The sequence below is a fragment of the Aspergillus niger genome (genome assembly GCF_000002855.4).
Source record: "Aspergillus niger supercontig An01".
NCBI classification, from domain to species: Eukaryota; Fungi; Ascomycota; class Eurotiomycetes; order Eurotiales; family Aspergillaceae; genus Aspergillus; species Aspergillus niger.
Window position 1 is genome coordinate 3,004,160 of NT_166518.1, and position 26,255 is coordinate 3,030,414.

The window sequence follows — 26,255 nt, forward strand, 5'->3', positions numbered from 1 at the left end:
CCCCCCCCCCCCCCATTTTCTCCGTGATTTTTTCTTCCCCCTTGGTACGCACTCGCGCTCACTTGTATATCCGGTTGATCCCTCATTATTGTGATCACCGTTATTTTCCCATTGCTCGTCTTGTTACTGGTAAGACGGATACATACAAGCCGCGAACCGAGGCAATGGGAACTCGTATCAGAGCCTCAGGCAGGAAGATGAATGGCTGACTCCTCTTTAGTACTGGTTGGGAGGACAGGTGCGTACTAGAAGGACGGAATATCAACGACATCTTCAACACCAATCATTTACCGCCAGCCTCGAACTGGTCCCAAGTTATCGATTTGTGTGAGAACTGGACTTTGGCGACCCGAGATTAGGTATCCATGCTGTGTTTCTTGGCTTTTTGGAAGCGAAAGGAAAGAAAGGGAAATGCTGAGGATAGAGAAGAAGTGGTAGACTAGAGAAGGATACCGATATAAAGAAATACAATACTGCCTAAAATGGAAAAAGCAATTGGAAAAGAAAAACCGGGAAAGGGTGATAAAAGGGAAAAAAAAATAAGGGAAAATAAAAAAATAAGAATAAAAAAGTTGGAATTACTAAGAAAAGGCAATGAAGGGAGACCAAAAGAGACCAGAAAAAGAAAAAAAAATGGGACAGACGAAGAGAAAAGAAAAATAAAAAGAATTGAGAGACAAAGACTAAATGGGGAGACGCTAAGCTACTTACCTGCTTCGAACTCGTGGTGGATACAAGCTGTATGTATTTTATGCGTATGATATACCGACTACCTATGTATCCAGGATTATCCCCTGTGGATATAGCATGTAGCATGTAGGTCCGGGTGCACCACCTGGTAACACCTGGGAGCCACTAGCCAGACTATCTAGTTAGTGCGCTTGTGTGTGATGGTAGTAAGTTAGTTAGCTAGGTTAGCCAGTTAGTTAGTATGTACCATCCATACATGCCTAGTACATCGTGCATCCACCCTGGGATCGGTACCAGACAGCGGGCACACAGACGTTGGACGTGTCGCCCTGAGGAGGCACTGGAGCGCTATCTGGCCGTTATTTTATTCGCTAAGGGGGGTAAAACATAGTTTGATGGATTGATTGATAGGACACGAGGGACTGTAATCGCGGCAGCAAAGGATCAATACCGGATTATTGATCCAGGATCCGGATGTCAGTTAGAAAAGACCCTCCCTCATAGCAGCGAGCGAGGTCAGGACCTTAGTGATCCGCGTAGCTGCCCAGAGGTGCTAGGGAAGCCATGTACCATGGTTGCCGGAGGGGCTCTACTTCCGGAGGGAGCCAATGAAGCTCGGAAGGCGCCAGATCGATAGCCAGGCGCATTTCTCACCATCCCCGACGCATCCTGAACCCATGTCGGTACTCGACCACATCCTGACTCGCAGCAGAGATGCCATCTACAACAAACCACTAAACTCTGGAACCTCCACGTCTCAACTGGCAGTAGTCAAAACACAAATCCAAGCCAGTCTAGCCGCCAGATCATCTCCATTCAGCTGCTTGCCCTGGTTTTCTCTCTCTCTCCCAAACTCTCGGTCTCTTAGTCTCTTAGTCTCTTAGTCTCTCAGTCGTCTCTTGAGTCCTTTTCCCTCTCTCTCTCCCCTGCGTTTCCCACCATTCCAGCCCTTTTTCCCAGGCCCTCTAACCGCCCCGCCTTCGCGCCCGTGGGCCCAACGGGGTCAAGACAGCGGCTGCAACAACCTTAAAGGCAGGGTTGCTTTGCTTTTTGCCTTCTTTCCTCTGCCCTCTATTCCACCCCCCCTCTCTCTTCCCCCCTCTCCGCTGTCCGAATGGACTTGCACTTCCGGGATCGGATTTTCCCTTTCTGATCCGATGATCCAGTCCAATTGACCTAACTCTCGATCGTCCTCCCCCGATCCATGGTTGTTCTTTAGTCGCCTCTCTCCTCGTAACGCCTGACACCTGCTGCTGTTATCGATACCCTATTTATTATTTATTATTTATTTTTTTCCCTATTTTCCTATGCCGCTGCCGTGACCGCTACTTTTCTCTTTTGTTCTCTCCCCCCCGACGGGTTCCTGTCCTTGCGGGGAGGAGACTTTTTTCCCCCTACCTATTTAGTATCCTCATTCCTCCTTGTGCCTCGGCCGAGATTTGGAGATACTCTTCTCCACCGTGTGTGACTGTGGGTGTGCGCGTGCACGGGTGTGCGTGCCTCTTTGCTCTCATACAACTCTCCTGGGTTGGGGCAAATTTACACCATTGTGGACTTTGGATCATTCTTACTTACTATCCTTGGCTTTTTGCTCTCCGGCTTTCCACTCTCCTCCTTCTTCCAATCCTTTTACCCCTTCTCGGCCACTGATTCATTCCGCGGAGGATACCCCCAGTTAGTAGTTTTGTTGTTGCCGTCTTTTCGTCTGATCAGCTTTTCAATCCAATCATTGGCTCAATTTGCGGCGCCGAACTCCAACTTCCTCTATGTGCCACCTGACTTACGATTCCCCGATATCACCTGCAGCCTGCATACACCCTGTTGGCTAACATTGGCGTTTTACGTTACCGTCACGAAGAACGCCGGTCTCTTTGATTGAACGAACCCCTGTATCTCTACCATACCTTGAGCAGGAAAAGTCGAATCTCTTCCCAGCGAACCGATCCTTGGACTTCAGGGTTCCATGTTTGAAATCAGCCGACTTTTGCATCAGCCAATTACTATGGCTTCGCCGAATCGCAATAACTACAGCTACCAAGGGATAGAATCCTATGATTCCGGCCGTTCCAGGCAAAACTCGGATGCTATGGACATTCACGTCATTACGGCCCAAGAACCTCCTCGAGAACCCCCGGACAACAACGATCCTTATGATGGCCATGGGGGTCCAGCTGGGACTAGCCATTATAGCAAGTACTTCTCCCTTCTCATACTCTGCACCCCACGTACCCCGCAAAATCCCTTTTTCTCATGCCGTGCAAATATCACACTTATTTCTACAACTACCGGGCGACTAATTCAGGGAACTTTCTTTTCCGTTGTTCGTTTAATCTAGGCCTCCAAACAGATGGCTCTTCTATGAAGAAAATGGGCGAACATATCATGGATATCGCAGAGGAGTTTACCCGCTGCCATGCGATGAACAGGAACAGGACCGTCTCGATATCTTCCATAAACTGTTCACAGTAGCACGGATGTCCGAGAGCTTAATCTACGCACCTCACCCCCCAAATGGTCGATTCCTAGATCTGGGGTGCGGCACTGGGATCTGGGCCATTGATGTAGCCCACAAGTATCCCAATGCTTTCGTTGCTGGAGTAGATCTAGCACCTATACAGCCTCCCAACCACCCCGATAACTGCGAGTTCTATGCACCTTTCGACTTTGAGGCGCCATGGACGCTTGGGGAAAATTCTTGGGATCTCATTCATCTACAGATGGGTTGCGGCAGTGTTCTGGGCTGGCAGAATCTCTACAAGCGAATCTTAAGGCATCTTCAGCCTGGGGCATGGTTTGAACAAGTGGAAATAGATTTCGAACCCCGCTGCGATGATCGCTCCCTGAATGGACTGGCACTCCGGGAGTGGTACCAGTACCTGAAGCAGGCGACACAAGATACAATGCGACCCATAGCGCACAGCTCGCGGGATACCATCAGACACCTTGAGGAGGCAGGCTTTACCCAGATCGACCATCAGATGGTGGGGCTGCCTCTCAACCCTTGGCACCGTGATGAACATGAGCAGAAGGTAGCCCGTTGGTATAACCTCGCAATCTCTGAGAGTATCGAGACGCTCAGCCTCGCCCCTTTCAGTCGCATCTTTCACTGGGATCTGGATAGGATCAGACAGATCACAGCGGAGGTCAAGTCACAAGCCTTCAACAAGGAAATCCACGCTTACAATATCTTACATATATACCAGGCACGGAAGCCGGGCGGCCCATCACTTTGAAAGTACAGAGAAAATTACGGCAGTGCCGGCTGTAATGCAGATTTCATTCCGGATACCCATATGCAGCCTTTTGTGGGAGGGCCATCCTACCTGTTCTCTTCTTTTTGTTCATTCCATTTTTTTCTCGATGAGGATTAGTGACGACCAATTCCATCTCCTTGACGGGATCATACTGAAATGCTTATACACCAAAGCGAGCAAAGCCCACAAAACCATCACTGGACTTGAACTCGTACCAACACTGCTAGTTTGACGCAAGAACGCCAGGAACGCAGACAGGCTTATCTTCATTGTGTTATTGCCTACTTTAGTGCAGACAGCTGAACGGCACAAAGGGACGCGAAGTATATTATCAATCACACCATGTGGATTGTTACCGTCGCAAAAGATACTGCTCGAGGTTTTAAATAATAGAAGCACTTCAAGAAGATGAGGTGCCGTTGTCGGGACTCGAAGAAGTGGCCGACGACTATAAAGTACCAGATTTGCCAGGATCCAAAAGAAGCTACCAATCTCATGTTGCATTTTTGGAAAGCCCTGTAATTCAGGCCGGCTGAACTGCGGAGATCCCAGAATCATGGCAGTTGACTGAGTACTTGTCGTGACGGGCCCTAAACATCAGCCATTCCATCCGAACTCAAAACTCTCTGATGACCGTGGCGGCTCTGTGGCACAGCCACCGATAATTTTTTTTGTTGGCACTTATTAATGAATTAGATGAGAAAGAAGCGAAGAACCGAGGGCTTGAACAAACGCAAAGCCCTCCAAATGGTTACTATTGAACTTTTTGCTCTCCCACCGAAACTCCCACTGATCATGTACCGTAAGTATATCGAAAAATATGCCATGTCCCTTGAGACAGCCTACCAGACGCCAAGAACCCTCTAACTGACATATAACCCTATAGATGACTCGCAAAGTAAGACAGAAGCAACACGAAGGACAGTGAGAGAACGCATTTTGTTAGCCCACAGATAGTACAAATCAACGCCGCCGGCCCTTTTGACCTCGTGTGCTGCCGTTCCTACCGCCATTTACACTGTCCTTCTCCCCATCCCCATTGGCATTCGTTCGGTCACGAGCTGCGCCTGGACTACGCCTCCTCATCGTCCCGGGCCCAACAGCGATGATATCATCCTCGCTTTCACTGTCCGAAATATCAAGAAGGACAGGCATGCGGAATGAGGCAACGATATCCTCATCCGCACCGTCTTTGTTCAGTTCGATTGTGAGAACGTCGGGGACTTCGTCTTCCTGGTCTAGACGGCGCTGGTGGATTTCCTCTGCCGGGTGGATATCGAATTCATCTTCGCGCTCGACATACTCGACGTTCTCTTCAACTTCGCCGAAGTCAGGGGCTAGGGCTGACCATTTCTGCGGCGTTACGATCGACCACGTATAGATGCACCCAGATTCTAGGCCGCAGGCAACCACCATCGGGCGGCTGGGGTGCCACTCGACCACTCCTAGTTCTTCGCGCGGGCCTTCCAAAATCTTGACCAGGGAGCCGTGGCTTCGCTCCCAGACATAAATGTCAGGGTTCATGAACGTGGACGCAGTAACAAATTCCCCAGTGGAAGAAAATGCTACATGGTTCCAGCTTAAACGGTTCACCACATCTTGGAACTTATGTTCCACTTGGAGTTTGATGTTGGTAGGCTCCAGATCGATACCCAGTTGTGAGAGATCTGGCATGAGGATCGTGCGTATGACACGATCAGAGCTGTTGACTAGTAGATCCCGACCGTTACTCGCTAAGCGGAGTAAGATCACCACACCATTGCAGAGCCGAGTGGAATGTATTGTGGTACAGGTTTGTGTCTCAATAATATTGATCCAACCCTTAGATGTACCTGCTATGATATGGTTTCCTAGAGCAGTGAAGATCGTAACGCACGTGGAATGTTTCGCATCTTGAGCTGCTTGTTTTGCAGCTACGGCGGGGTCGATTTCTTCGTTCTTCGGAGGCGGAGGACGGAACGGAGCGGATGGAAGGATTCGCTTGACGGGCTTGGGTAGAGAAACATCAACGAGGACAGGCTGATCTTCGAAGAGAGACGCTACAAAGAGCAAGCTGCAGGAGCGAAGCGTCAGCAATGTGCTAGCCGCTGAGCGATAGGGGGCTGTCATACTGGTTATAAGGGTGTAGTTCTGCGATATAAACAGGTGCTTCGAAGCGGACGGTGCGGACTCGGGAGCCATCTTTCAAATCCCATAGAATACATTTCCAGTCCTGAGAAGAACTCAGAAGATAACGACCGTCTCTTGACCAACTGTGAACGGCTTGTAGTTAGCATCACTGAGTGTACGGCGGATTGCGCCAAGGGGCGTACCTCAGTGACTGAATCTGCCTGGTATGACCTCGTAGCTTTCGCGCAACCCCGTTGGTTTCCACATCAAAGATGACTACTGTTCCATCAACCTGGGACATGGTTATTGATTTGACTTCGAAGCAATGCCCGTGTATTGTGAGCAACCAACCCGTCCAGACGCAAGATAGTCTCCCTTGCGATTAAACCGTAGACAAGTCGCATGTCCACTTCCTGGTATAGGGTCAGTGATCACACCGCGAACTAACGGCAATGCGCGACATACTCAGCTTCTCCGTTAATGTGTCTGGATAATCCTGAGCGAGGACAAAGGGATCGACAAGAGACAAATTCATGGTGTTAGATTCAAACAGAATGTTTTTGGCAAGCGTCAAGTCAAAGCCAGAAAGTTAAACAATAGAAGAGGCGGTAATTTCCCAGCCTGCGAAGAAGGCCGGGAGGTTCGCTCGGGAGCAAACATCCAGTGCAGTCAATAACCACAGAGTTAATGAACTACAGCCGGGCGGGGGATGGGAAATACCGGCTGGCATGGTGAATTGAAGCCGAAGGGCAAATAAAGCGACGAGCGGGCGGTGAAGCGGCCAAATAAATCTGTCAATTGCCTCTCCAGTGAGTAGTCAGTGACTGCATTCTGAGTGGCGGAGAGTTTACTGCCACCTCACATATGCTCCACTTCGGGTTTAGCGTTGCAGACTTTTAGAGGGCAGGGTGGTCGCGCTAGCTTGCGGCTCAGAAAACTCGTTGCCCCATCGCCGACTGACCTGACGTCCAACCGTCTCCCTTTCATCACCTCAACACGCCTCCTGTCCATCGCCCAACACCCCCGACCATCGCGCTTTGCATCGCGATATCACTTTCCGAGCTGGAGATATCGCCAAGATTGACCGTGACCCTCTTTTTTTCCGCCCTTTTCGAGCTTCGCGCAGTCGGTGGATAAGGTCGCAGGCGCCCTCGTGGCAAGGGCTGCCAGAGGCCTAGGCCGGCCAGTTTGCTCGCAAACATTTGCATCGTCGCTTCAGCCCATTTAGACTGTTGATAGATCAGTGCTTTCGACACGTCAGTTTTCGTCTTACTCGGCCTTATTTCGACTCCTTCGTCATCGCATACCCCCGGAGAACGATCAGCTGACGACACCAACCACCATCATGGCGAACGTGTACTTTCCCTACTCCAAGGCGCCTCTGCGCACCATCAAGGAGATCCAGTTTGGTTTGTTCTCACCCGAGGAGATCAAGCGGATGAGTGTGGTCCATGTTGAATATCCGGAGACGATGGTTTGTTTTTCCTGGAGTGCCGCCCACACCGACTGAACGTGGCAAAACGCTAACGCGGAAACACAACAAACAGGACGACCAACGGCAACGGCCGCGCACAAAGGGTTTGAACGATCCACGCTTGGGAACGATTGATCGGCAATGGAACTGCGAAACTTGTGAGGAAGGCCAGAAGGAGTGTCCTGGTCATTTTGGACATATTGAGCTTGCCACACCGGTTTATCATATTGGTACGTTGCTGGCCGGCCAGCCAGGGGAGATCGATCTCATGTTGCACGCCTGCTAACGTCTGCTCCAGGTTTCTTGACTAAGATCAAGAAGCTTCTTGAGACGGTCTGCCACAACTGTGGCAAGATCAAAGCCAATACGGTTAGTCATCCCTTATGGGATGGCAAATCTATCACGGCATATTTGCTGACGTAGAACCAGTCCGACCCCAAGTTTCTAGAAGCCCTGCGCATGCGAGACCCCAAAAGACGATTCGACCACATCTGGCGACTGTCCAAAGACGTTCTTATCTGCGAAGCCGACCCTCCCCCGGACGATGACGAGCCTTTCTCGAAAGAGAACGCCAAACCCGTTCGGATGCACGGTGGTTGCGGTAATGCCCAGCCTCAGATTCGTAAGGAAGGTATTACTCTTGTTGGAACGTGGAAGCCGAACAAGATGATGGACGAGATGGACATGCAGCAGCCCGAAAAGAAGGTTATTACCCCGCAGGTTGCCTTGAACGTTTTTCGTAACATTTCTTACGAAGATGTTCGCATCATGGGTCTGAGCAATGATTATGCCCGTCCTGAGTGGATGATTATCACCGTCTTGCCGGTTCCCCCTCCTCCTGTTCGTCCCAGTGTGCTTGTCGGCGGCAGCACCAGTGGCCAGCGTGGTGAGGATGATCTGACATATAAGCTGGCTGAAATTGTCAGAGCCAACCAGAATGTTCAACGCTGTGAGCAGGAAGGCGCCCCAGAGCACGTCGTGCGCGAGTTCGAGTCCCTCTTGCAGTACCATGTCGCCACTTATATGGACAACGATATTGCTGGTCAGCCGAAGGCTATGCAGAAGTCGAATCGCCCAGTCAAGGCTATTCGGAGCCGTTTGAAGGGTAAGGAGGGTCGTTTACGACAGAACTTGATGGGTAAGCGTGTGGATTTCTCTGCACGTACTGTCATTACTGGTGACCCCAACTTGTCTCTTGAGGAGGTCGGTGTTCCAAAGAGTATCGCGAGAACCTTGACTTATCCCGAGGTTGTCACACCCTACAACATCGAGAAGTTGCAGACACTGGTTTCGAACGGTCCGAATGAACACCCGGGTGCTCGGTATATTGTCCGAGACAACGGCGAGCGCATTGATCTTCGTCATGCCAAGAGAGCCGGTGGTCAACAGTTGTTGTATGGATGGAAGGTTGAGCGTCACATCATGGATGGCGATGTCATCCTGTTCAATCGACAGCCCTCTCTTCACAAGGAGTCCATGATGGGTCACCGTGTTCGCGTCATGCCCTATTCCACCTTCCGGTTGAATTTGTCTGTCACTACTCCTTACAACGCCGATTTCGATGGTGATGAGATGAACTTGCACGTCCCTCAGAGCGAGGAATCGCGCGCGGAGTTGAGTCAACTGGCATTGGTCCCCATGAACATCGTTTCTCCCCAGCGAAACGGCCCGCTCATGGGTATCGTGCAGGATACGCTCTGCGGTATCTACAAGATTTGCCGGCGTGATGTCTTCTTGACCAAGGATCAAGTGATGAACATCATGATGTGGGTTCCTGATTGGGATGGGGTGATTCCTCCCCCGGCAATTCTGAAGCCTAGACCTCGCTGGACAGGAAAGCAGATGATCAGTATGGCGCTCCCTTCTGGTCTTAATCTTCTGCGTGTTGATAAGGATAACTCGCCGCTTTCTGAGAAGTTCTCGCCTCTGGCTGACGGTGGTCTTCTTATCCATAACGGACAACTGATGTATGGTATGTTCTCTAAGAAGACGGTTGGTGCTAGCGGTGGTGGTGTCATCCATACTATCTTCAACGAGTATGGTCATGGTACGGCTGTTGCTTTCTTCAACGGTGCTCAGAGAATTGTCAACTACTGGCTTCTGCATAACGGTTTCAGTATTGGTATCGGTGACACTATCCCCGATGAGCTTACCATTCAGCGGATTGAGAACTGTGTGCGCAACAGGAAGAAGGAGGTCGAGTCGATTACTGCAAGTGCTACTGACAACACTCTCGAGCCTCTACCCGGTATGAACGTCCGTGAGACCTTTGAGAGTAAGGTGTCTCGTGCTCTGAACAACGCTCGTGATGAGGCTGGTAGTGAGACCGAAAAGAGTTTGAAGGATCTGAACAATGCCATTCAGATGGCGCGGTCTGGTTCAAAGGGTTCAACTATCAACATTTCCCAGATGACTGCTGTGGTCGGACAACAGTCCGTCGAAGGAAAGCGTATTCCTTTCGGATTCAAGTATCGTACCTTGCCTCACTTCACCAAGGACGATTACTCGCCCGAGTCGCGTGGATTCGTCGAGAACTCTTACCTGCGTGGTTTGACACCCACTGAGTTCTTCTTCCACGCCATGGCTGGTAGAGAAGGTTTGATTGATACCGCTGTCAAGACCGCTGAAACCGGTTACATCCAACGTAAGCTGGTCAAGGCTCTTGAAGAAGTCATGGTCAAGTATGATGGCACTGTTCGGAACTCTTTGGGTGATATCATCCAGTTCATCTACGGAGAGGATGGTCTTGATGGTGCTCACATTGAGAACCAGCGGGTGGACATCATCAAGTGCTCGGATGATAAGTTCCGTGAGCGTTTCCGCGTCGATTTGATGGATCCTGAGCGTACGCTGGGACCAGAGGTCCTCGAGCAGGCCAACGAAATCGCAGGTGACGTCGAGGTCCAGAGACATCTGGATGAAGAATGGGAGGAGCTCCTTAAGGATCGCGCGTTTCTTCGCTCGGTGGCCAAGGAAGACGAGGAGATGATGCAGCTTCCGATCAACGTGCAGCGTATTTTGGAAACCGCCAGGACTACTTTCAGAATTCGTGAGGGTACCATCAGCGATCTCCATCCCGCGGAGGTCATCCCTCAAGTGCGCTCTCTGCTGGACCGTTTGCTTGTTGTCCGCGGTAATGATATCATTTCGCGTGAAGCTCAGGAAAATGCGACATTGCTCTTCAAGGCCCAGCTTCGCAGCCGACTCGCATTCCGCAGATTGGTTACGGAGTATTCCATGAACAAGCTTGCATTCCAACATGTTATTGGAGCCATTGAGAGCCGATTCGCCAAGGCTGGTGCCAACCCTGGTGAAATGGTTGGTGTGCTTGCTGCTCAGTCTATTGGTGAGCCTGCCACGCAGATGACACTCAACACTTTCCACTTTGCTGGTGTCTCGTCCAAGAACGTCACTTTGGGTGTTCCTCGTCTAAAGGAGATTTTGAACGTTGCTACCAACATCAAGACCCCCTCTATGACGGTCTATCAGGAAGCTGCTCGGTCGTTTGACAAGGAGGGTGCCAAACAATTGCGAAGCGCTGTCGAACACACCAGCCTGCGTTCCGTTACGGAAGCTACTGAGATCTACTACGATCCCGATATCCAAACCACGGTCATCGAAAATGATCGGGATATGGTCGAGTCATACTTCATCATTCCCGAAGATGTCACGGATGATGCGTCGCGCCAGTCCAAGTGGTTGCTCCGTATTATCCTTAGTCGGCCGAAGCTTCTGGATAAGGGTCTGACCGTGCAGGATGTTGCTTCCAGGATCAAGGCGGCCTACCCGAAGGATATTGCTGTTATCTTCAGTGATAACAACGCCGATGAGCAGGTTATCCGTATCCGTCAAATCCAGGACTACAAGGAGGACGAAGAGGATGATGATATTGAATACGATGTTACGCTCAAGAAGTTGGAGCAGCATCTTCTCGACACTCTTACCCTGCGTGGTGTTCCTGGCGTCGAGCGGGCGTTCATCAACGAAAAGAGCAAGGTTAGAGTTTTGGAAGATGGCTCATTGTTCGCAAGCAAGACCGACCCGCTTTGCAAGGAGTGGGTCCTCGAAACAAGCGGCTCGTCCCTGGGTGAGGTTCTGGCAATCCCCGGTGTTGATGCTACTCGCACGTACTCCAACCAGTTTATCGAGGTCTTCGAAGTTTTCGGTATTGAAGCTGCACGGACGGCTGTTCTTCGCGAGTTGACCCAGGTGCTTGCGTTCGACGGTTCGTACGTCAACCACCGCCATTTGGCGCTGCTGGTCGATGTTATGACCGTACGAGGTTACCTGACACCCGTCACTCGACACGGTATCAACCGTGCTGATAACGGTGCACTCATGCGTTGTTCGTTCGAAGAGACTGTCGAGATTCTGTTGGAAGCGGCCGCTTTCGGAGAGCTGGACGACTGCCGTGGTGTTTCTGAGAACCTTATTCTGGGCCAGATGGCCCCTGCTGGTACTGGAGAGTTCGATATTTACCTTGACCAGAACCTCATGAACACTGTCGTGTCGAACAATGCTCGCTTCGGTGTTATGGGAGCCATCGGCGCCAAGGATGCAATCATCTCCGATGGTGCTGCTACTCAATATGACACAGGCTCGCCTATGCAGGAGAGCGCTTACATTGGCACTCCCGACCCCGAATCGAACTTCTCTCCCATTCGCCAAGCTGGTGCCGAGACTCCTGGTGGCTTTACCGAATACCAGCCTACTGGCGGCTTTGGTGGCGGATTCAGTCCGGCGGCTACAAGCCCTGCAGGCTATTCCCCCAGCAGTCCGTTCAGCGCGAACCCCACGTCGCCTGGTTATTCCCCGACCTCGAGTTATTCTCCCACGTCACCGGGTATGGCTATCACCAGTCCTCGTTTTATGTCGACGTCTCCCGGGTTCTCACCCGCCAGTCCGTCATTTGCTCCGACATCACCGGCCTACTCTCCCACCTCTCCTGCGTACGGCCAGGCATCTCCTACGTCGCCATCGTACTCGCCAACTTCACCAGGGTTCTCGCCGACGTCGCCGAACTACAGTCCTACTTCACCTAGTTTCAGCCCGGCTTCACCGGCCTTTAGCCCAACCTCGCCTAGCTACAGTCCGACAAGCCCTGCTGTTGGTGGTGTTGGCCGGCATCTGTCACCCACTTCCCCCACCTCACCTAAGTACACGCCTACTTCGCCTGGGTGGTCTCCTACGAGCCCCCAGACGTATTCTCCTACATCTCCCAACTTTGCCGGCTCGCCGACGTCACCTGGAGGACCAACATCTCCTGGCTACAGCCCGACGTCGCCGGCTTTTAGCCCTACGTAAGTCACTCGTGAGCAGCAATTGAGTGTCATTTGGTTGCTAATCAAACATGCAGATCTCCACGCCAGTGAAATCCTAAGATGGTTGCTCTGCTTCTTTCTGACCTTCGCTGTATCATTGTACTATCACCTACCTCCCAGACGACCTCTAAGAGGAACAAAAGAAAAAAACATCTTGCATTGTATGTTGCGGAATTGGTTGGTTATCTCATGCAGAATTTGGGGCGCCTGTAGCCTTTCCCTTTCACCCATCCGTTTTTAACTGTATGTTTTTCTCTTCTTGCCTCAGCCTGCAGGTCGATCCCCTTCTATCCCGTATTAGTCTTCTTTCCTACTTTTTTTTTTCCGAGCCAGCCTGCTGAAATTGCGAACGGTTTTGTGGGTTGGTGATATTATGTGTTTTGTTTGCTTTTCTTTCCCCCTTTTTTTTGCACATTGAACTACCAAGCGTTTAGACTTGAGGGTGCTTGTGGACCATGACTCGGTTATGAGAATACGATGGTCCTCTCCGGAGATGGTGTTGTTTTCTCTGAGTTAGCATCGAGGACGAGTTATTGCGTGTATTGCTGCGATCGATAAGTATCCCTATGCGTTGTACACAGACGACTGCAGATGGGTTATGGACGAGACCGGAGGTCAATAATAATGAAAATGGTTGCCAACACATGTGCCTTGTAGTCATAAATAGTAGATGCACTTGTAGATAGTATCTTGGTGAAAGAGCCAAGAACGTCGGCGAAATGAAGCTCCGCAACGCCAGGTGGCCCGTTCCGCATCGGGGCCGAGCAAGCAACTCCCCCCGAGTCTCAAGTGCTCATCTTCACTATCAGCTCCTCTCCCCTCTCTTACTTTATCGGAAGCTCGAGCACAGAGTCGCCATGCGCCTCTCACTGTTCACTTCTATTCAACTTTCTCACACAACATGAAGAACTGGTGGCTGTGGCGTTTCCTGCCGTTGGCGCTTCGTGAGTCCTCTTACTGTGGAGCTTAGCCGCATCACGCGATAGCAACTGACCTCCAAGCATCACTTTCCAGTGCTTCTGCAGGCGCTTGCGGATGAATACAATGGACAGCACGACACACAAAAACCCTTAACAGATGTTGTTCCTGAATCATATGCACATGCTGAGTCCTCGAGCGGGCCCGAGGGCTCTGACGTTCTACCGGGACACGGTAAGCGGCCCTGTGCATGACGCCAGCGCACCCATCCTTGCTAACAACTAGTGATTTGATGTGCCAATAGTACACGTCGAAAATGCCCTTCAAATCCTCCGAGAGAGCAAGATCCCCATTGTCGCTCACGAGAAACCGTCCGGCCTTCTGGGGTACACCTGGCATTACGCCCAAGAAGCCTTCCGACTCCTATTTATGAATGGACCACAGCCGGATGGAACACACAAGCAAAAGCTCGATCCAAATGTTGCAAAGGCTGCGAATGAACTTAAGGTTGCGGCGCAAGAACACCAAAACCCCGATGCAATGTTCCTCTTAGCGGAAATGAACTTCTACGGCAACTTCACCCACCCGAGAGATTTCAAGCAGGCGTTTCATTGGTACCAAACTCTGGCGTCATCGACTGGAAACAGTACGGCGCAATATATGCTTGGGTTTATGTATGCAACGGGTGTCGGGGGTGCGGTGGAGCGCGACCAGGCTAAGGCCCTGTTATACCACACCTTTGCGGCTGAAGCGGGCAATACGAAGTCGGAAATGACCCTCGCGTATCGCTACCACGCTGGAATTGGGGCTCCTAGAGATTGCGATCAAGCGACTTACTACTATAAGAAGGTGGCTGATAAGGCTATTGAATACTTCCGATCGGGACCGCCCGGTGGCCATAACATGATCCGCGAGTCCTACCGTTGGGCGGACGAAGAGGGTGGTGTTTATGGTGAAGGCGCTAGTGTATCGACTGCCGTACGCGATGGAACGCATTCGAGCACGGAAGCCAGCTTGGAAGACGTCTTGGAGTACCTGGATTTGATGTCGAGAAAGGGCGAACTGAAGGCTACTTTCAGCTTGGGCAAGATGCATTACGAAGGGGGCCGCGGCTTGCCTCGGAATTTCCGAAAGTCGATGAATTACTTCCGACAGGTCGCCAAGCGGTATTGGAATAAAGATGGATCGGTGAACCCCAACCATCCTGTTGGTGTTGAAAAGCTCGCTTCGAAAGCAGCAGGCCATATTGGCATGATGTACCTGCGTGGCGAGGGGGTGGAACAGAACTTTGCAACCGCTCAGACTTGGTTTAGGCGTGGACTCGCGAATGGTGATGCTCTCTGTCAGCATGAGCTAGGACTGATGTACCTGCATGGCTATGGTGTGACACCAGATGCGTTCAGAGCTGCATCACAATTTAAGGCTGCGGCTGAGCAGGACTTCCCGGCGGCTGAAACGAGACTGGGTGCCCTGTTTCTAGACCAGGGTGATGTCCAGACCGCCACCCGTTATTTCGAACTGGCTGCGCGCTGGGGATGGATGGAGGCCTTCTACTACCTGGCAGAATTGTCCAACAATGGGGTTGGTCGGAAACGACACTGCGGGATGGCCGCGTCTTACTACAAGATGGTCGCAGAGCGGGCGGAAGTCATCCATTCATCTTTTGAGGAAGCAAATACGGCGTATGAGAACGGAGACAAGGAACGGGCTCTCATTCCGGCGCTGATGGCTGCGGAGCAGGGTTACGAGCATGCACAGTCCAATGTTGCGTTCCTGCTGGACGAGCAGCGGTCCTTATTCGCCATTGACACTATCCTCCCAGGAGCTAAGAAGAGCAGACCGGCTTTGCTGCGGAATGCAGCGCTGGCTCTTATCTATTGGACACGTTCCGCCAAACAGGCGAACATCGACTCCTTGCTCAAGATGGGCGATTACTACCTGGCGGGCATGGGAATTGCTGCGGATGCGGAGAAGGCCTCGACCTGCTACCACACAGCAGCCGAAGTGCACTATAGCGCACAGGCGTACTGGAATCTGGGATGGATGCATGAGAATGGCGTTGCGGTGGACCAAGACTTCCACATGGCCAAGCGATACTACGATCTAGCGCTGGAGACTAGCTCCGAGGCATATCTGCCCGTGAAGCTCAGTCTGCTTAAACTGCGGATGCGGGGATACTGGAACTGGCTCACGAACGGAGACATCAACCCTATCCGAGAGGAAGAAGGTAAGGAACCCCAACATCCTTTTCGCTGAGAAACCCGAACAATCACACTTACACACTAATGCAGAAGTGAGGTCGCATCGCACCTTGAAGGAATTCATCGCCACTTTTATCCAGAACAACGAGGAAGAAGAGGCCGCCTTCCGCGCCCAGATGTACAAACAGGACGAGGAGGACGAACTCATGTCGAATAATCGCCTTGACGACCACCGCGAAGACGGCTACTATGATGAGCTGGAGCTCGATATTGATGATAGCATCCTGGAGGGATTGCTCATTCTCAGTCTTGCCGCGACGCTGCTTGTTCTCGTGTATATGAGACAGCAGCGGAATCGCCAGCGTCAGAACGACAATGGCGGCGCGAATCCGGCGGCAGGAGGCAATGCCAATAATGACCGGGGAATGTTTCCTCGGCCAGGCGAGCCGGGTTTTAATGATTGGCTTGCTGGGGCGGTAGGTCATTAATGATATAGAATTGTCCTTTTCGCAGTAATGTATATGCGTTTTATCTATCTCCTAAGTACACGAATGATACCTTCCTGGTTGTTAGTTACCATCTATGGAGTGTGTAGAGAGCAGAGTATATCTATCTTATCAGCTGACTTTCCTTATCGATAAGCATCTTTACTTTCCACTTCTACTATACTACGGAATACTTCACTCTCTTCAAGTTCATACTTTACAACATCCCCCACAATCCATTCCCATTGCATATCAAGACCTCACCCAAACATCGGATCTACTCAACCAAGAAAACACATAAACAGGATAAACACCATGACCCCCAACCAAACACCAACTCCCAACCCCAAACGCCGCCGTCTAAACACCACCATATCATCACCCTCATCCACGCTCACCAAACCATTCAAATCGCCTCTCCGCAGACCAGCCCCAGCCACTGATACCACCACCACGAACACACCTTCTTCTTCTTCTTCTAAAGACACACAACCACAACCACCATCCCACCCATCACCATCAACCCCCAAACCCTCCCCTAAAGATCCCCCAAGAGGTACCCCCAAAAAGGAAGAAGACCCCACCCTCCAATCCCTCCAAACCACGCACCGACACCTCCAATCGCAACTCCTCTCTCTCCGCACAGAACTAGAAACACTCACGCAGGCTTCCCGCATCGAGGAATCTCACCGAGATGAAGAACTAGAGAAATTGATCGTGAAGTGGAGGGGCGTGGGGCAGAGAGTTGCCGAGGAGGTGTTTGAGGGGGCGAGAGAGAGGGTTAGTCGGATGGGGGGTGTGAGGGGCTGGAGGGAGAGGGAGATGGAGAGGAGTAGGAGTGGTGGGTGGTGGGATGATAACGAGGGGAAGAATGGGGGTGGGGAGGGGGATAAAGGCGATGAGGAGAAGGTTTGTCTATTCTTTTTTTCTATTTTGATTGTGTTGTTTGTGCGTGGTTGATGCGTTGTGGATGTATGCTGATTTAGTTGTGATAGGAGGTAGAGGCAGAGGAAGAGGAAGAGGAATTCACGATAGGGATGATGTTGAAGACGATGGGGATTGATTTCAAGGTTATTGGGTATGATGGGGAGGGGCAGAGATGGGTGTGATTAATTCTATTAGGAGGATGAGGTGTGGATGGAGATACTATTGATGTGCTTTACTTGCTGTATGTCTGTGTATCTCAAGGGAAGAAATCTTATTGCTAGGCGTACGATGAATTGACAGCTACACTATCAAGAAAACAAGCATGTGATCATTCTATGCTAACGCTATACTGCAAATACTCCCTATCGTGACCGCAATTTGCAAAACTCCTATCTCATAACCCCATTTTGACCCATACTTACATGCTCTCAGCCTGTTTCACGCCATCCCATATCATAGATGCTCTGTAAAAAAAAAAAAAAAAAAAAAAAAAAAAAAAAAAAAAAAAAAAAAAAAAAGAATCCAGAACACAAAATAAACAAAGAAAAGAAAGGAAGCTCTACCCAGACACTCTTCCTCAACATCAGATGATGTCCATGCCATCAATATCATCACCATCAATATCCTCCATATTGTCAGCCATAGCACCGCTTAGTGCTATCTGAGAAGGCTTGGGATCCTTATTAGATCCATATCCTTCTCCAAAGGCCCCAACCATCTCCAGCTCAGGCCCGGCGATAATACGACCCTCAGTGTCGACTACCTCGCACAGCTCGATCAAACTCTGCCGGCTTAGAGACTTGAAGCCATCGGTCCGGACAACACGTCCCCAATTGGCAAGACAGAACTGAGCGGCACGACGCATCAGCCACTGTTCGTTGGTGCGCCCTGCACGTTCCCAAATGATTGCGGCGTTCTCTACATCCAGTTCGCGGCTAAGGCGGTTGACACAAAGTAGACGCAACTTGGGCATGTCGTAAAGATTCGCCATGACGAGCATTCCCGCAACGTCGATGATATCGGAACAAAATTCCAGGTGGCCGGCGATGCTATCTGTATACAGATAGTAGATGAACGCACGCACTACCGAGTATGGCTCGGGAATGTGCATCCTGTTTGCATGATATTCAGCCATCTGAGCCGAATAGAGCCTCTTGAAGTGGGGCCATCGCAGCTGCAGAATGATCCGGTGCACATGAATCGGAGGCGAAGTAGGTGTGTTGGGGGAGAGGAAGGCTGGCTCTGATCGGGAAGTGGGGGTGTCCGGCTCATCGTCCGTGTCAACCTGATCATCTGGATTAGCGGTAATTATAAAGTCTGCACCGCTACCAGACTCCGGTGGTTGATCGAACGCTGCCGAGAGGTCTGCTCCCAAACCGGACAAAGATCCCATCCCTGTTGGTTCGGGTAACGACGTCCGGCTTTGACTGGGCGAAAACGCGGACAACTCGTTTCCCAGTAAGCCGTATTTTTCAAGGTCAATGCAAAGCACCTCGCTCATATGATTCTCATCACTAGTTCCCGGGGTAGCACCGGTGTCGAGGCTACTACCAAGAAGCCACGCTTTGGTGCCGCTGGCATTCACGGTGCAATAATGCCATCGAAAGCCGGGTTTGAAGATTTCTTGCCCGTCAGCTAGCCGCTGCCAGCGCAAAGAGTCCAGATCCAGTGATGATAGATTGCACTCATAGGTACGCACTGTCTCGGAAGGAGTAATCAGATCCAGGAGCACTCCGGATGCATAAGCCTGGAAATGAGTGCCAGAGAACAGTGCAGGCACGTGAGGGCCAGACTTGAACCGAAGACAGGAAATGGCGCCCGGAGCGATCGGCTTCCGACGATTGCCATTGCGAATTTGAACACTCCCGGAATTCGCAGCATAGCTACTGGACCGGCCCGAGAGCTGCTGCGGGGGACTACTAAAGATAGCGTCTGGACTATAAGTAATCCTGCTGATTGGCGCTGGGGAATCCACGGTACCTTGCGAAGTCGCCGCTCCAAGAGACGGAATGCCTTTGAGATCCAGCCACCAAATATCCGTTGTACGCTCCATGTCGGGATCGAGGCCTCCAAAGATCCAGAGGCGGCCGCCCCAAACCCAGGCGATGTGGTCGAAACGAGCCGTGAATCTCCAAGAGCGAGACCAGGTCCAGGTTTTAAGGTCCAGATACGACAAATCGTCGAGGATCACATTGTTCTCTCCAGTTACTCCTCCCATGATGAAAAGCTTCTCATCGTGGATGACGGCGGCATGACGAGCCCTTCCTCGGGGAATCGGTCCATGGATTTCCGGCTGAGTCCAGGTAGAGGTCGAGATGTCCAGGATGACAACGTCAGATAGATGGTCGCGGTGTTCATTTTCTCCACCAAATACAATCAACTTATCACCTTGGTAGAGGGTAGCCGTATGACCTACGACAATCGAGAGGATAAATTAGTATGGTTTGCGTATTTCTTATCGAGAAAAGTATTCAAAAAATGCGGGGAAGCTAACCCATGCGGACACCGGGAATGTCTCCATAGTTATCGACTAGTTCCCACCGAAGAGTGTTGAGATTCAAACGCAAGACGTGGTTGTAAACTATTTCAACGAGTAGAAAGCATTAGTATCAGACATAGACGATGAACAGCATGAGAACTAAGCATATCACCTTCATCCGTGTACTGATCGAAGCCGCCGAAAGCGTAGATCTGGTCATTATTGCAATACGTCACCGAAGCATTGACCAGGCAGGCTGGCACATGGCCTTGCGCCTTGCGGATGCTCGGGCGGTAATCCGCGCTGCTACGGCGACCACCACTGAGACTAGGGGGCATGAGGAATGTGGTCGGCGGTCTCTGAGGGGTAGAGGAGGAGGGATTCATCGGATTAGGAGTCCTGGACGACCCGGTCCAACGCGGTGGGTCAGCGTGGAACGGTGTAAAGGGCGACGAAGCGTTACTATTCCTGGCGGTAGTGGAGGACGATAGCCGCGCCATTAGGGTCCGACAGTAAAGACGGGCCCAGAGGATCAAAAAAGTAGTATAACCAAAGGACAAAGATGCTGAAAATGTAGATAAAACAGTAGTAACACTCACTTCTCTCACATACTGATGCTGATCGCAGCGACCCCACGTCTCTTCTCAGCGGCAAGAGAACAAAAAGGAAAATGAGAAAAGAAAGGGGCAAGTGCCAAGCCGATCGTCGCCGAAAAGGGAAGAGCCGCATGTCAGGTGGCGGGCTAGCCGGAAAGGGACTAGGGCAGCCGTACCTCCAGTAACCGGCGTTGCCATGGGTGAGCAGAACTATATCCTTTATTTACTCCCTTTTCCTCCTCCACCCCCGTCCCCTCCTCTTCCTCCTCTTCATCATCTTTCTTGTTCTTTGCCGTTTATCTGCTACTAATTGCATACCATATTGTGTGGGATTGGTATTCCCTGCTTGCATTCAATACTATTGTATCGCAGTTAGGTCTTCTTCGTCCTGTGTCCAAGCCAGCGTGTGACTGGGATTGGCCCTGCAAACGGATCTTGGAGGCATTTCTCTCTCGATACCCTCCCCTATCTCTCGAAAAGTAAATATATATCAGCATGGCTACACCTACAGTATCGACTCCCGTGAAGACCCACCATGGGATCTTCTCCACCAAGACGGCTGGTGGCCGCATGCCCCTTACACCTTCACCACGCACTCGCGCAGGAAGTGTGACGTCAAACCACTCTTCCCCATTCACACCTCCCTGTGGTGCTCAAGAATCAGGCAAGGAGCATGGAAAGTCCGTCTACGGTGGTAACCTCTCTTCATACTTCGCCAAGTCTGTCTCGAGGACAGCCCGCAACTACCGCGAATCCCCCAAGTCCAACATCGCCCGTGCTCGCACACGCAAGTCTCCCAGACACCTTGAGCTGGGTGTATCAGAATGGGCCCTGACAGGCACCGGTCCATCATCACGGACTCCTACCAAGGAGCGCCTACGAAAAGAGGTCGTGGGGAAGGAAGTGGCCAAGGAGGTGACCAGAAAAGAACCGCCGAAGAAGGAGGTAGTCAAGAAGGAGGCAGTCAAGAAGGAGGTGTCGAGGAAAGAAGCGCCAAGAAAGGAGATCACCACTCGGACCACGAGGTCAGGAAAGACGACCGTCCGCATTCCCCACAACGCGGGTGACAGATTCATTCCGAACCGTACTGCCAGTGAGGGTCTTGTAACTGCCGGCACAGCCAAGCCAGAGGAAAGCCAACGGCCAAAGACCAGCAGCAGTGATGGATCCTCTGTCCTTGCCAATGCCGCGAGTGCCTTTGACATTGGTGGCCGCGGAACTGATGAAGACATCACCGCAGCTCTTGAAAGCCTTGGGCTCGAGGATAACGAGCCAACGACCTCATACACCAAGCCAGCACCGGATGCTGTCGCGTACGAGTCATCGTTGGCAGATGCCTGTGGTGTGAATCTGAACACTCGCATCCTGGCCTTCAAACCGCCACCCCCAGAGTCATCCAAGCCCATTGATCTGCGCGCTCAGTACAACCGCCCTCTCAAGCCTGCCAAATCCCAGTCAGCTCAGTTCCGCCGACGGGTCCAAACGGCTCCTGAGCGTGTTCTGGACGCCCCTGGACTTCTTGACGATTACTATCTCAATTTGCTGGATTGGAGCTCTGGCAACCAGGTTGCAATTGGCTTGGAGCGCAATGTTTACGTATGGTCCGCCGATTCAGGATCGGTCAGCTGCCTACTGGAGACTGCACCCGACACCTACGTGAGCAGTGTGAAGTGGAGTGGTGATGGCGCCTACGTCGGTGTCGGCCTTGGAACTGGTGAAGTCCAAATTTGGGATGTTGAGGAAGGAACCAAGCTTCGCAGTATGTTTGGCCATGACTCTCGTGTAGGTGTCATGGGCTGGTCTAAGCACACACTGTCTACCGGTGCCCGCAGTGGTCTGGTATTCAACCATGATGTTCGTATTGCACAGCACAAGGTTGCTGAGCTGGTCTCGCATACCTCTGAAGTCTGTGGTCTGGAATGGAGACCCGATGGTGCTCAGCTCGCCACCGGTGGTAACGACAATCTGGTTAACATCTGGGATGCTCGCTCTCTCAGCGCGCCCAAGTTCACCAAGACCAACCACCGCGCTGCCGTTAAGGCCCTCAGTTGGTGCCCCTGGCAGTTGAACCTGCTTGCCACTGGTGGAGGTTCCTATGACCGCCACATCCACTTCTGGAACACTACCACTGGTGCTCGCACCAACAGCATCGACACCGGCTCCCAGGTCACCAGCTTGAGATGGAGCAACCACTACCGCGAGATTGTTAGCTCGAGTGGATTCCCCGACAACTCGTTGAGCATCTGGAGCTATCCCACTCTGGTTCGGAACGTTGAGATTCCGGCCCACGAGACTCGTGTACTGCACAGCTGTCTTAGCCCAGATGGGCAACTCCTGGCCACCGCAGCCGCTGACGAGAGTTTGAAGTTCTGGAAGATCTTCGAGCGCAAGCCTGGAACCACCGCTGCTGCCTCTCGGGAGGGTGGTGTTGGCAGCAAGGCTCAGATGACCAAATCCATGACCATCCGGTAAATGGGTTGGTTGTCTTTCAACTCTTCTCATCTTGTTAATTATTTTCCTTCTTCGATGACTATATTTCGGGTTCGGTATCGTAGACCGGTTCTGTCTAGATATCATTGGTTCTATCGGTGTTCATTACATTGGGGGCACATATTCGGATCCATGGGATGGAAGGGGTGTTATTGGTAACTGGCGTTTGTATCTAGGTTTGACCGTATAATAGCTGTCAGGATTCTTGTATAGAAAGTTGCATACTCATCACTGCTCGTCTTTTCCCGCTTGCGTCTTAGAGGGGATAGAAGCTGGCCAACCCATGACCTAGTCAAGGCTTTGCGGCTAGCCCTTCAATAGAAGTTCGACTGAAGTGGCAAGTCAGAATCATTCAACAACAGATCCCATTGCAGCGCATCCATTTCCGGCGCCACATTGAAGAGATCAGACCACAGCTGACCCCAGCTATTCCTTCTTGCTCCGCTCCACATTGGGTCCTCATCTTCATGACTCGAGCCATGCATGCTAGCCGTGAAAGGAAGATGCCCGCTGGCCACATTTGTCATGTTCTCATCTACCCCAACAGACCGTGGCTGTGATGGAGCAGCGCTTGACTTCGTCCCACCCGATCCAGACGGCACAGAACCAATATCATTTTCTTTAGGTGACCTTCCCTGTTGTTGCAATTCCCTCTGAGCGTCCTGAAGAATGGACAACAACGTCTGCGTATTCTTCCGAATCGCTTCCATGAGCGACGCCGACACATTCTGCGATTTCTCCAGCACATGGATAACATCTAACACTTCCTGCTTGCGGGTATCTGCGCCCGGAGCAGTTGGGTTCATGGAGACGTCCGTGGCTAGGACCATGGCGGCGAAGAAAACATGGTTCATGACAAGGCTATAATCTGAGGGATTGAAGCCGGAGAGAACGCCTGTGTCTTCTAGGGAGTGGCGGAGGTCGAGGACAGTTTGGGCGGAGCGAATGCAGGTTAGTCGAGAGTAGGCGAATTTGGGGTTCGTTAGGCCTTCTCGGTGGTAGGGGCGGTGGAGGCGGCAGAGGCGGACGTGAAAGCTTAGATGGGCGACAGTTCGTTGCCAGGCTAGGTAGGGTCGCTGTTGGGTTATGTCTTGGCTTTTTTGGATGCTGGCGGGGTCGTTTCGGAGGAATAATGGTAGGGATTGGATGAAGGTGTGGAATTTGCCGTCGATTTCGAGTAGGGTCTCGTAGTCAGGTTGGTCGGATTCGAGGAGTGTGGTGCCCAGGGTGTCGATGATTTCGCGGCATAGTTCTGCGTAGTGGATTCTGAAGATGAATACTGACATGGAGGTGGGGACTGATAGGGGAAAGCTGTGCTCTGGTCCTGTGGGCGTTAAGAACTCGTCGTCGATGTTGCTTGGATGGTTTACTTTCATGTGTTTTGGGTGGATGAGGTATGTGCCTTCTTGTGGGCTTTGCGAAAATGCGCTGATCCTGTGGTTGTTAGTGGTTGAGAGGGATATGAAGGTGAAGGAGGTAAATATTAGTTACCAGTCCGAGGAGACTAGGTGCCACCATGCTCGTCGCTGTACTTCGACCTCGATGGCATTGTATCCTGAACGTTTCCTTTCCTCTCGCCTTTGAACTGTGTCTAGCCGATGGATTTGCATCGATCGAGCCATGCATATCGCGTCGACTCTGAGTGCTTGGGCTTTGTGGGAATACCAATCCGCATGGAAGAGAACGCGGGCCAAGGCACTGATGGCTTCGAGAGCAATTGTTGATGGCGGCACTGATTGAATTGGATTGTCTAATATGCAGATAGCTAAACGCACATATGCAGTGAAGGCTGCTTTGGCTTCCGCTTGTGTTGCGTTGAGCAATTGCAGAAGTTCGGGAGTTGCAACCAGCACAGCCCCAGCGAAGATACTGAAAAACAGTACCAAGACCGTGGGGCTTGGCTCCTCGCCCTCGAGTATACCCCTGTATGTTTCTTCCAGTAAATCTCTTGTGGATGGGATGTGGAAGACTCCGAATGTCGGCTGGATGACTACGTTGAAGTGATCTAATAGTTGGCGAGCCTGAGTCCAAGGGGGAAGACACCTGGATAAACTGTTCGTATTTCGCATGTAGTCATGAAGATCAGCAATGCGTCTTTGTGCTGAAGCTAGGGGTAATAATGTAAGCGGAGTGACACATCCATTGCTCGAGCCCTGTGCCTAAGGAACGCTTTAGATCTTGCAAATGCGAATGTTGGTAGTGAACACATACGCCACGTGTGATCAAGCTCTGGTTCGTGTTGTTGCTGCCTTGGGTAGCAGTAGCAATACTAGGCGGATCTAGATCTGCATTAGAATGAGGTTTACGAATCCCCAGCCAGGCCGAGTATCATTTCTGATGGTTGAACGGGAAGATCACAGGCCCCGTAACAATGGTTCTAATTCGCTAGGTATAACTCACCCCGGGGCACATGGATTCGGTCAAAAACAGCCTCTTCTAGCCTGGTGACCCGGCTTGATATGTCATTCGGATGTCTTTTCAATTGGGTCAGTTTCTAATTATAATGACACACCCAAACCATGGAGCCCGCTTACAAAGCGATTGTGGTCTGGCTATAAGTGGATGGTATAGTTGGTGCTGGCTGTTGTGTGGAGACCGTCGCAGCAGTGGGCTGATTGCCAGATAGATGAGCTCCCCGCAGTTCGTCCGAAGTATCCGATGGACCCTGGCCTGTATACTCGCAAGGTACCTTTCTCAGAACGCAATTCGCACAGGGTTGGGTACGATCACACCGCAGCTTCTTCGCTCGACAAAAGCGGCATGAGAGGGGCGGGCGAGACCATCGTTGCACCATGGCCTCCGGGACGGCGTCATTTTTCCGTTTCATATCTTATCGCCGGCAACATTAGGTTAATGCTATAGCAACCTAGATGGCTGGAGAACAATATGAAGTGGAGAAGACGAACGGTCAAGGTTCGGCTGTCAAACTCCACCCGCGCCTTGCCGAGATTGGGTAAGCTCCGCAGGTTGGGGAGAACCCTAAGTAATTGCCTGATAGGGACTCACAATCTACCTTTTTTCCAATGAGGAAAGATCAAAAGGATAGAGAGCTTACATGTTTTGTGGCCATAGTTGGTTTCGTCACTCACTGATTCGCCTTTTGATTGTCTACATTTTAATCTTTGGCAATCCTTCTCTTTAGGGACCTAAAGATGAAATTTCTACTAAAATGAAATATGAAATCTGTACAATCAAACAAATAGGGACTATAGTACTACACTATATGGTAATTGTGTTGAATTAAGGGTTGACAAGGGTTCATGCTTTCGAACTAGTAGATTATCACACCCCATCCAATTCGAGCATCTTCA

At 51.3% G+C, this 26,255-nt stretch overlaps 9 protein-coding genes across 9 annotated transcripts; 5 read left to right on the top strand and 4 right to left on the bottom strand.

Annotated features, from left to right (window-relative positions):
- Positions 1–773: 773 nt before the first annotated feature.
- On the bottom strand, positions 774–2,503 carry An01g12680 (uncharacterized protein; the record flags this gene model as incomplete). The annotated part of the gene is made up of 7 exons (XM_059744840.1): positions 774–845; positions 938–1,019; positions 1,214–1,411; positions 1,690–1,920; positions 2,089–2,190; positions 2,262–2,336; positions 2,475–2,503. 7 exons carry the CDS (start codon positions 2,501–2,503, stop codon positions 774–776), a joined length of 789 nt encoding a protein of 262 aa, XP_059599801.1.
- Positions 2,504–2,692: 189 nt separating this feature from the next.
- An01g12690 (uncharacterized protein) lies at positions 2,693–3,923 on the top strand (the record flags this gene model as incomplete). Its single annotated transcript, XM_059744847.1, has 2 exons — positions 2,693–2,883; positions 3,038–3,923. The coding sequence occupies 2 exons, from the start codon at positions 2,693–2,695 to the stop codon at positions 3,921–3,923; spliced, it is 1,077 nt and encodes a 358-aa protein (XP_059599802.1).
- A 984-nt stretch (positions 3,924–4,907) lies between these two features.
- Positions 4,908–6,588, bottom strand: An01g12700 (uncharacterized protein; the record flags this gene model as incomplete). The annotated part of the gene is made up of 5 exons (XM_001389638.1): positions 4,908–5,997; positions 6,056–6,196; positions 6,257–6,345; positions 6,405–6,466; positions 6,519–6,588. The coding sequence occupies 5 exons, from the start codon at positions 6,586–6,588 to the stop codon at positions 4,908–4,910; spliced, it is 1,452 nt and encodes a 483-aa protein (XP_001389675.1).
- An 810-nt stretch (positions 6,589–7,398) lies between these two features.
- An01g12710 (uncharacterized protein) lies at positions 7,399–12,899 on the top strand (the record flags this gene model as incomplete). Its single annotated transcript, XM_001389639.3, has 5 exons — positions 7,399–7,527; positions 7,601–7,757; positions 7,826–7,896; positions 7,957–12,827; positions 12,884–12,899. The coding sequence occupies 5 exons, from the start codon at positions 7,399–7,401 to the stop codon at positions 12,897–12,899; spliced, it is 5,244 nt and encodes a 1,747-aa protein (XP_001389676.1).
- Positions 12,900–13,749: 850 nt separating this feature from the next.
- Positions 13,750–16,022, top strand: An01g12720 (uncharacterized protein; the record flags this gene model as incomplete). The annotated part of the gene is made up of 3 exons (XM_059744863.1): positions 13,750–13,792; positions 13,926–14,000; positions 14,071–16,022. 3 exons carry the CDS (start codon positions 13,750–13,752, stop codon positions 16,020–16,022), a joined length of 2,070 nt encoding a protein of 689 aa, XP_059599803.1.
- Positions 16,023–16,767: 745 nt separating this feature from the next.
- Positions 16,768–17,561, top strand: An01g12730 (uncharacterized protein; the record flags this gene model as incomplete). Its single annotated transcript, XM_059744870.1, has 2 exons — positions 16,768–17,361; positions 17,451–17,561. 2 exons carry the CDS (start codon positions 16,768–16,770, stop codon positions 17,559–17,561), a joined length of 705 nt encoding a protein of 234 aa, XP_059599804.1.
- Positions 17,562–17,962: 401 nt separating this feature from the next.
- On the bottom strand, positions 17,963–20,358 carry An01g12740 (uncharacterized protein; the record flags this gene model as incomplete). Its single annotated transcript, XM_001389642.1, has 3 exons — positions 17,963–19,791; positions 19,874–19,960; positions 20,031–20,358. The coding sequence occupies 3 exons, from the start codon at positions 20,356–20,358 to the stop codon at positions 17,963–17,965; spliced, it is 2,244 nt and encodes a 747-aa protein (XP_001389679.1).
- A 591-nt stretch (positions 20,359–20,949) lies between these two features.
- On the top strand, positions 20,950–22,926 carry An01g12750 (uncharacterized protein; the record flags this gene model as incomplete). Its single annotated transcript, XM_059744883.1, has 1 exon — positions 20,950–22,926. One exon carries the CDS (start codon positions 20,950–20,952, stop codon positions 22,924–22,926), a length of 1,977 nt encoding a protein of 658 aa, XP_059599805.1.
- Positions 22,927–23,258: 332 nt separating this feature from the next.
- An01g12760 (uncharacterized protein) lies at positions 23,259–25,758 on the bottom strand (the record flags this gene model as incomplete). Its single annotated transcript, XM_059744888.1, has 6 exons — positions 23,259–24,378; positions 24,436–25,103; positions 25,156–25,223; positions 25,345–25,418; positions 25,479–25,614; positions 25,677–25,758. 6 exons carry the CDS (start codon positions 25,756–25,758, stop codon positions 23,259–23,261), a joined length of 2,148 nt encoding a protein of 715 aa, XP_059599806.1.
- Between the last annotated feature and the right edge of the window lie 497 nt (positions 25,759–26,255).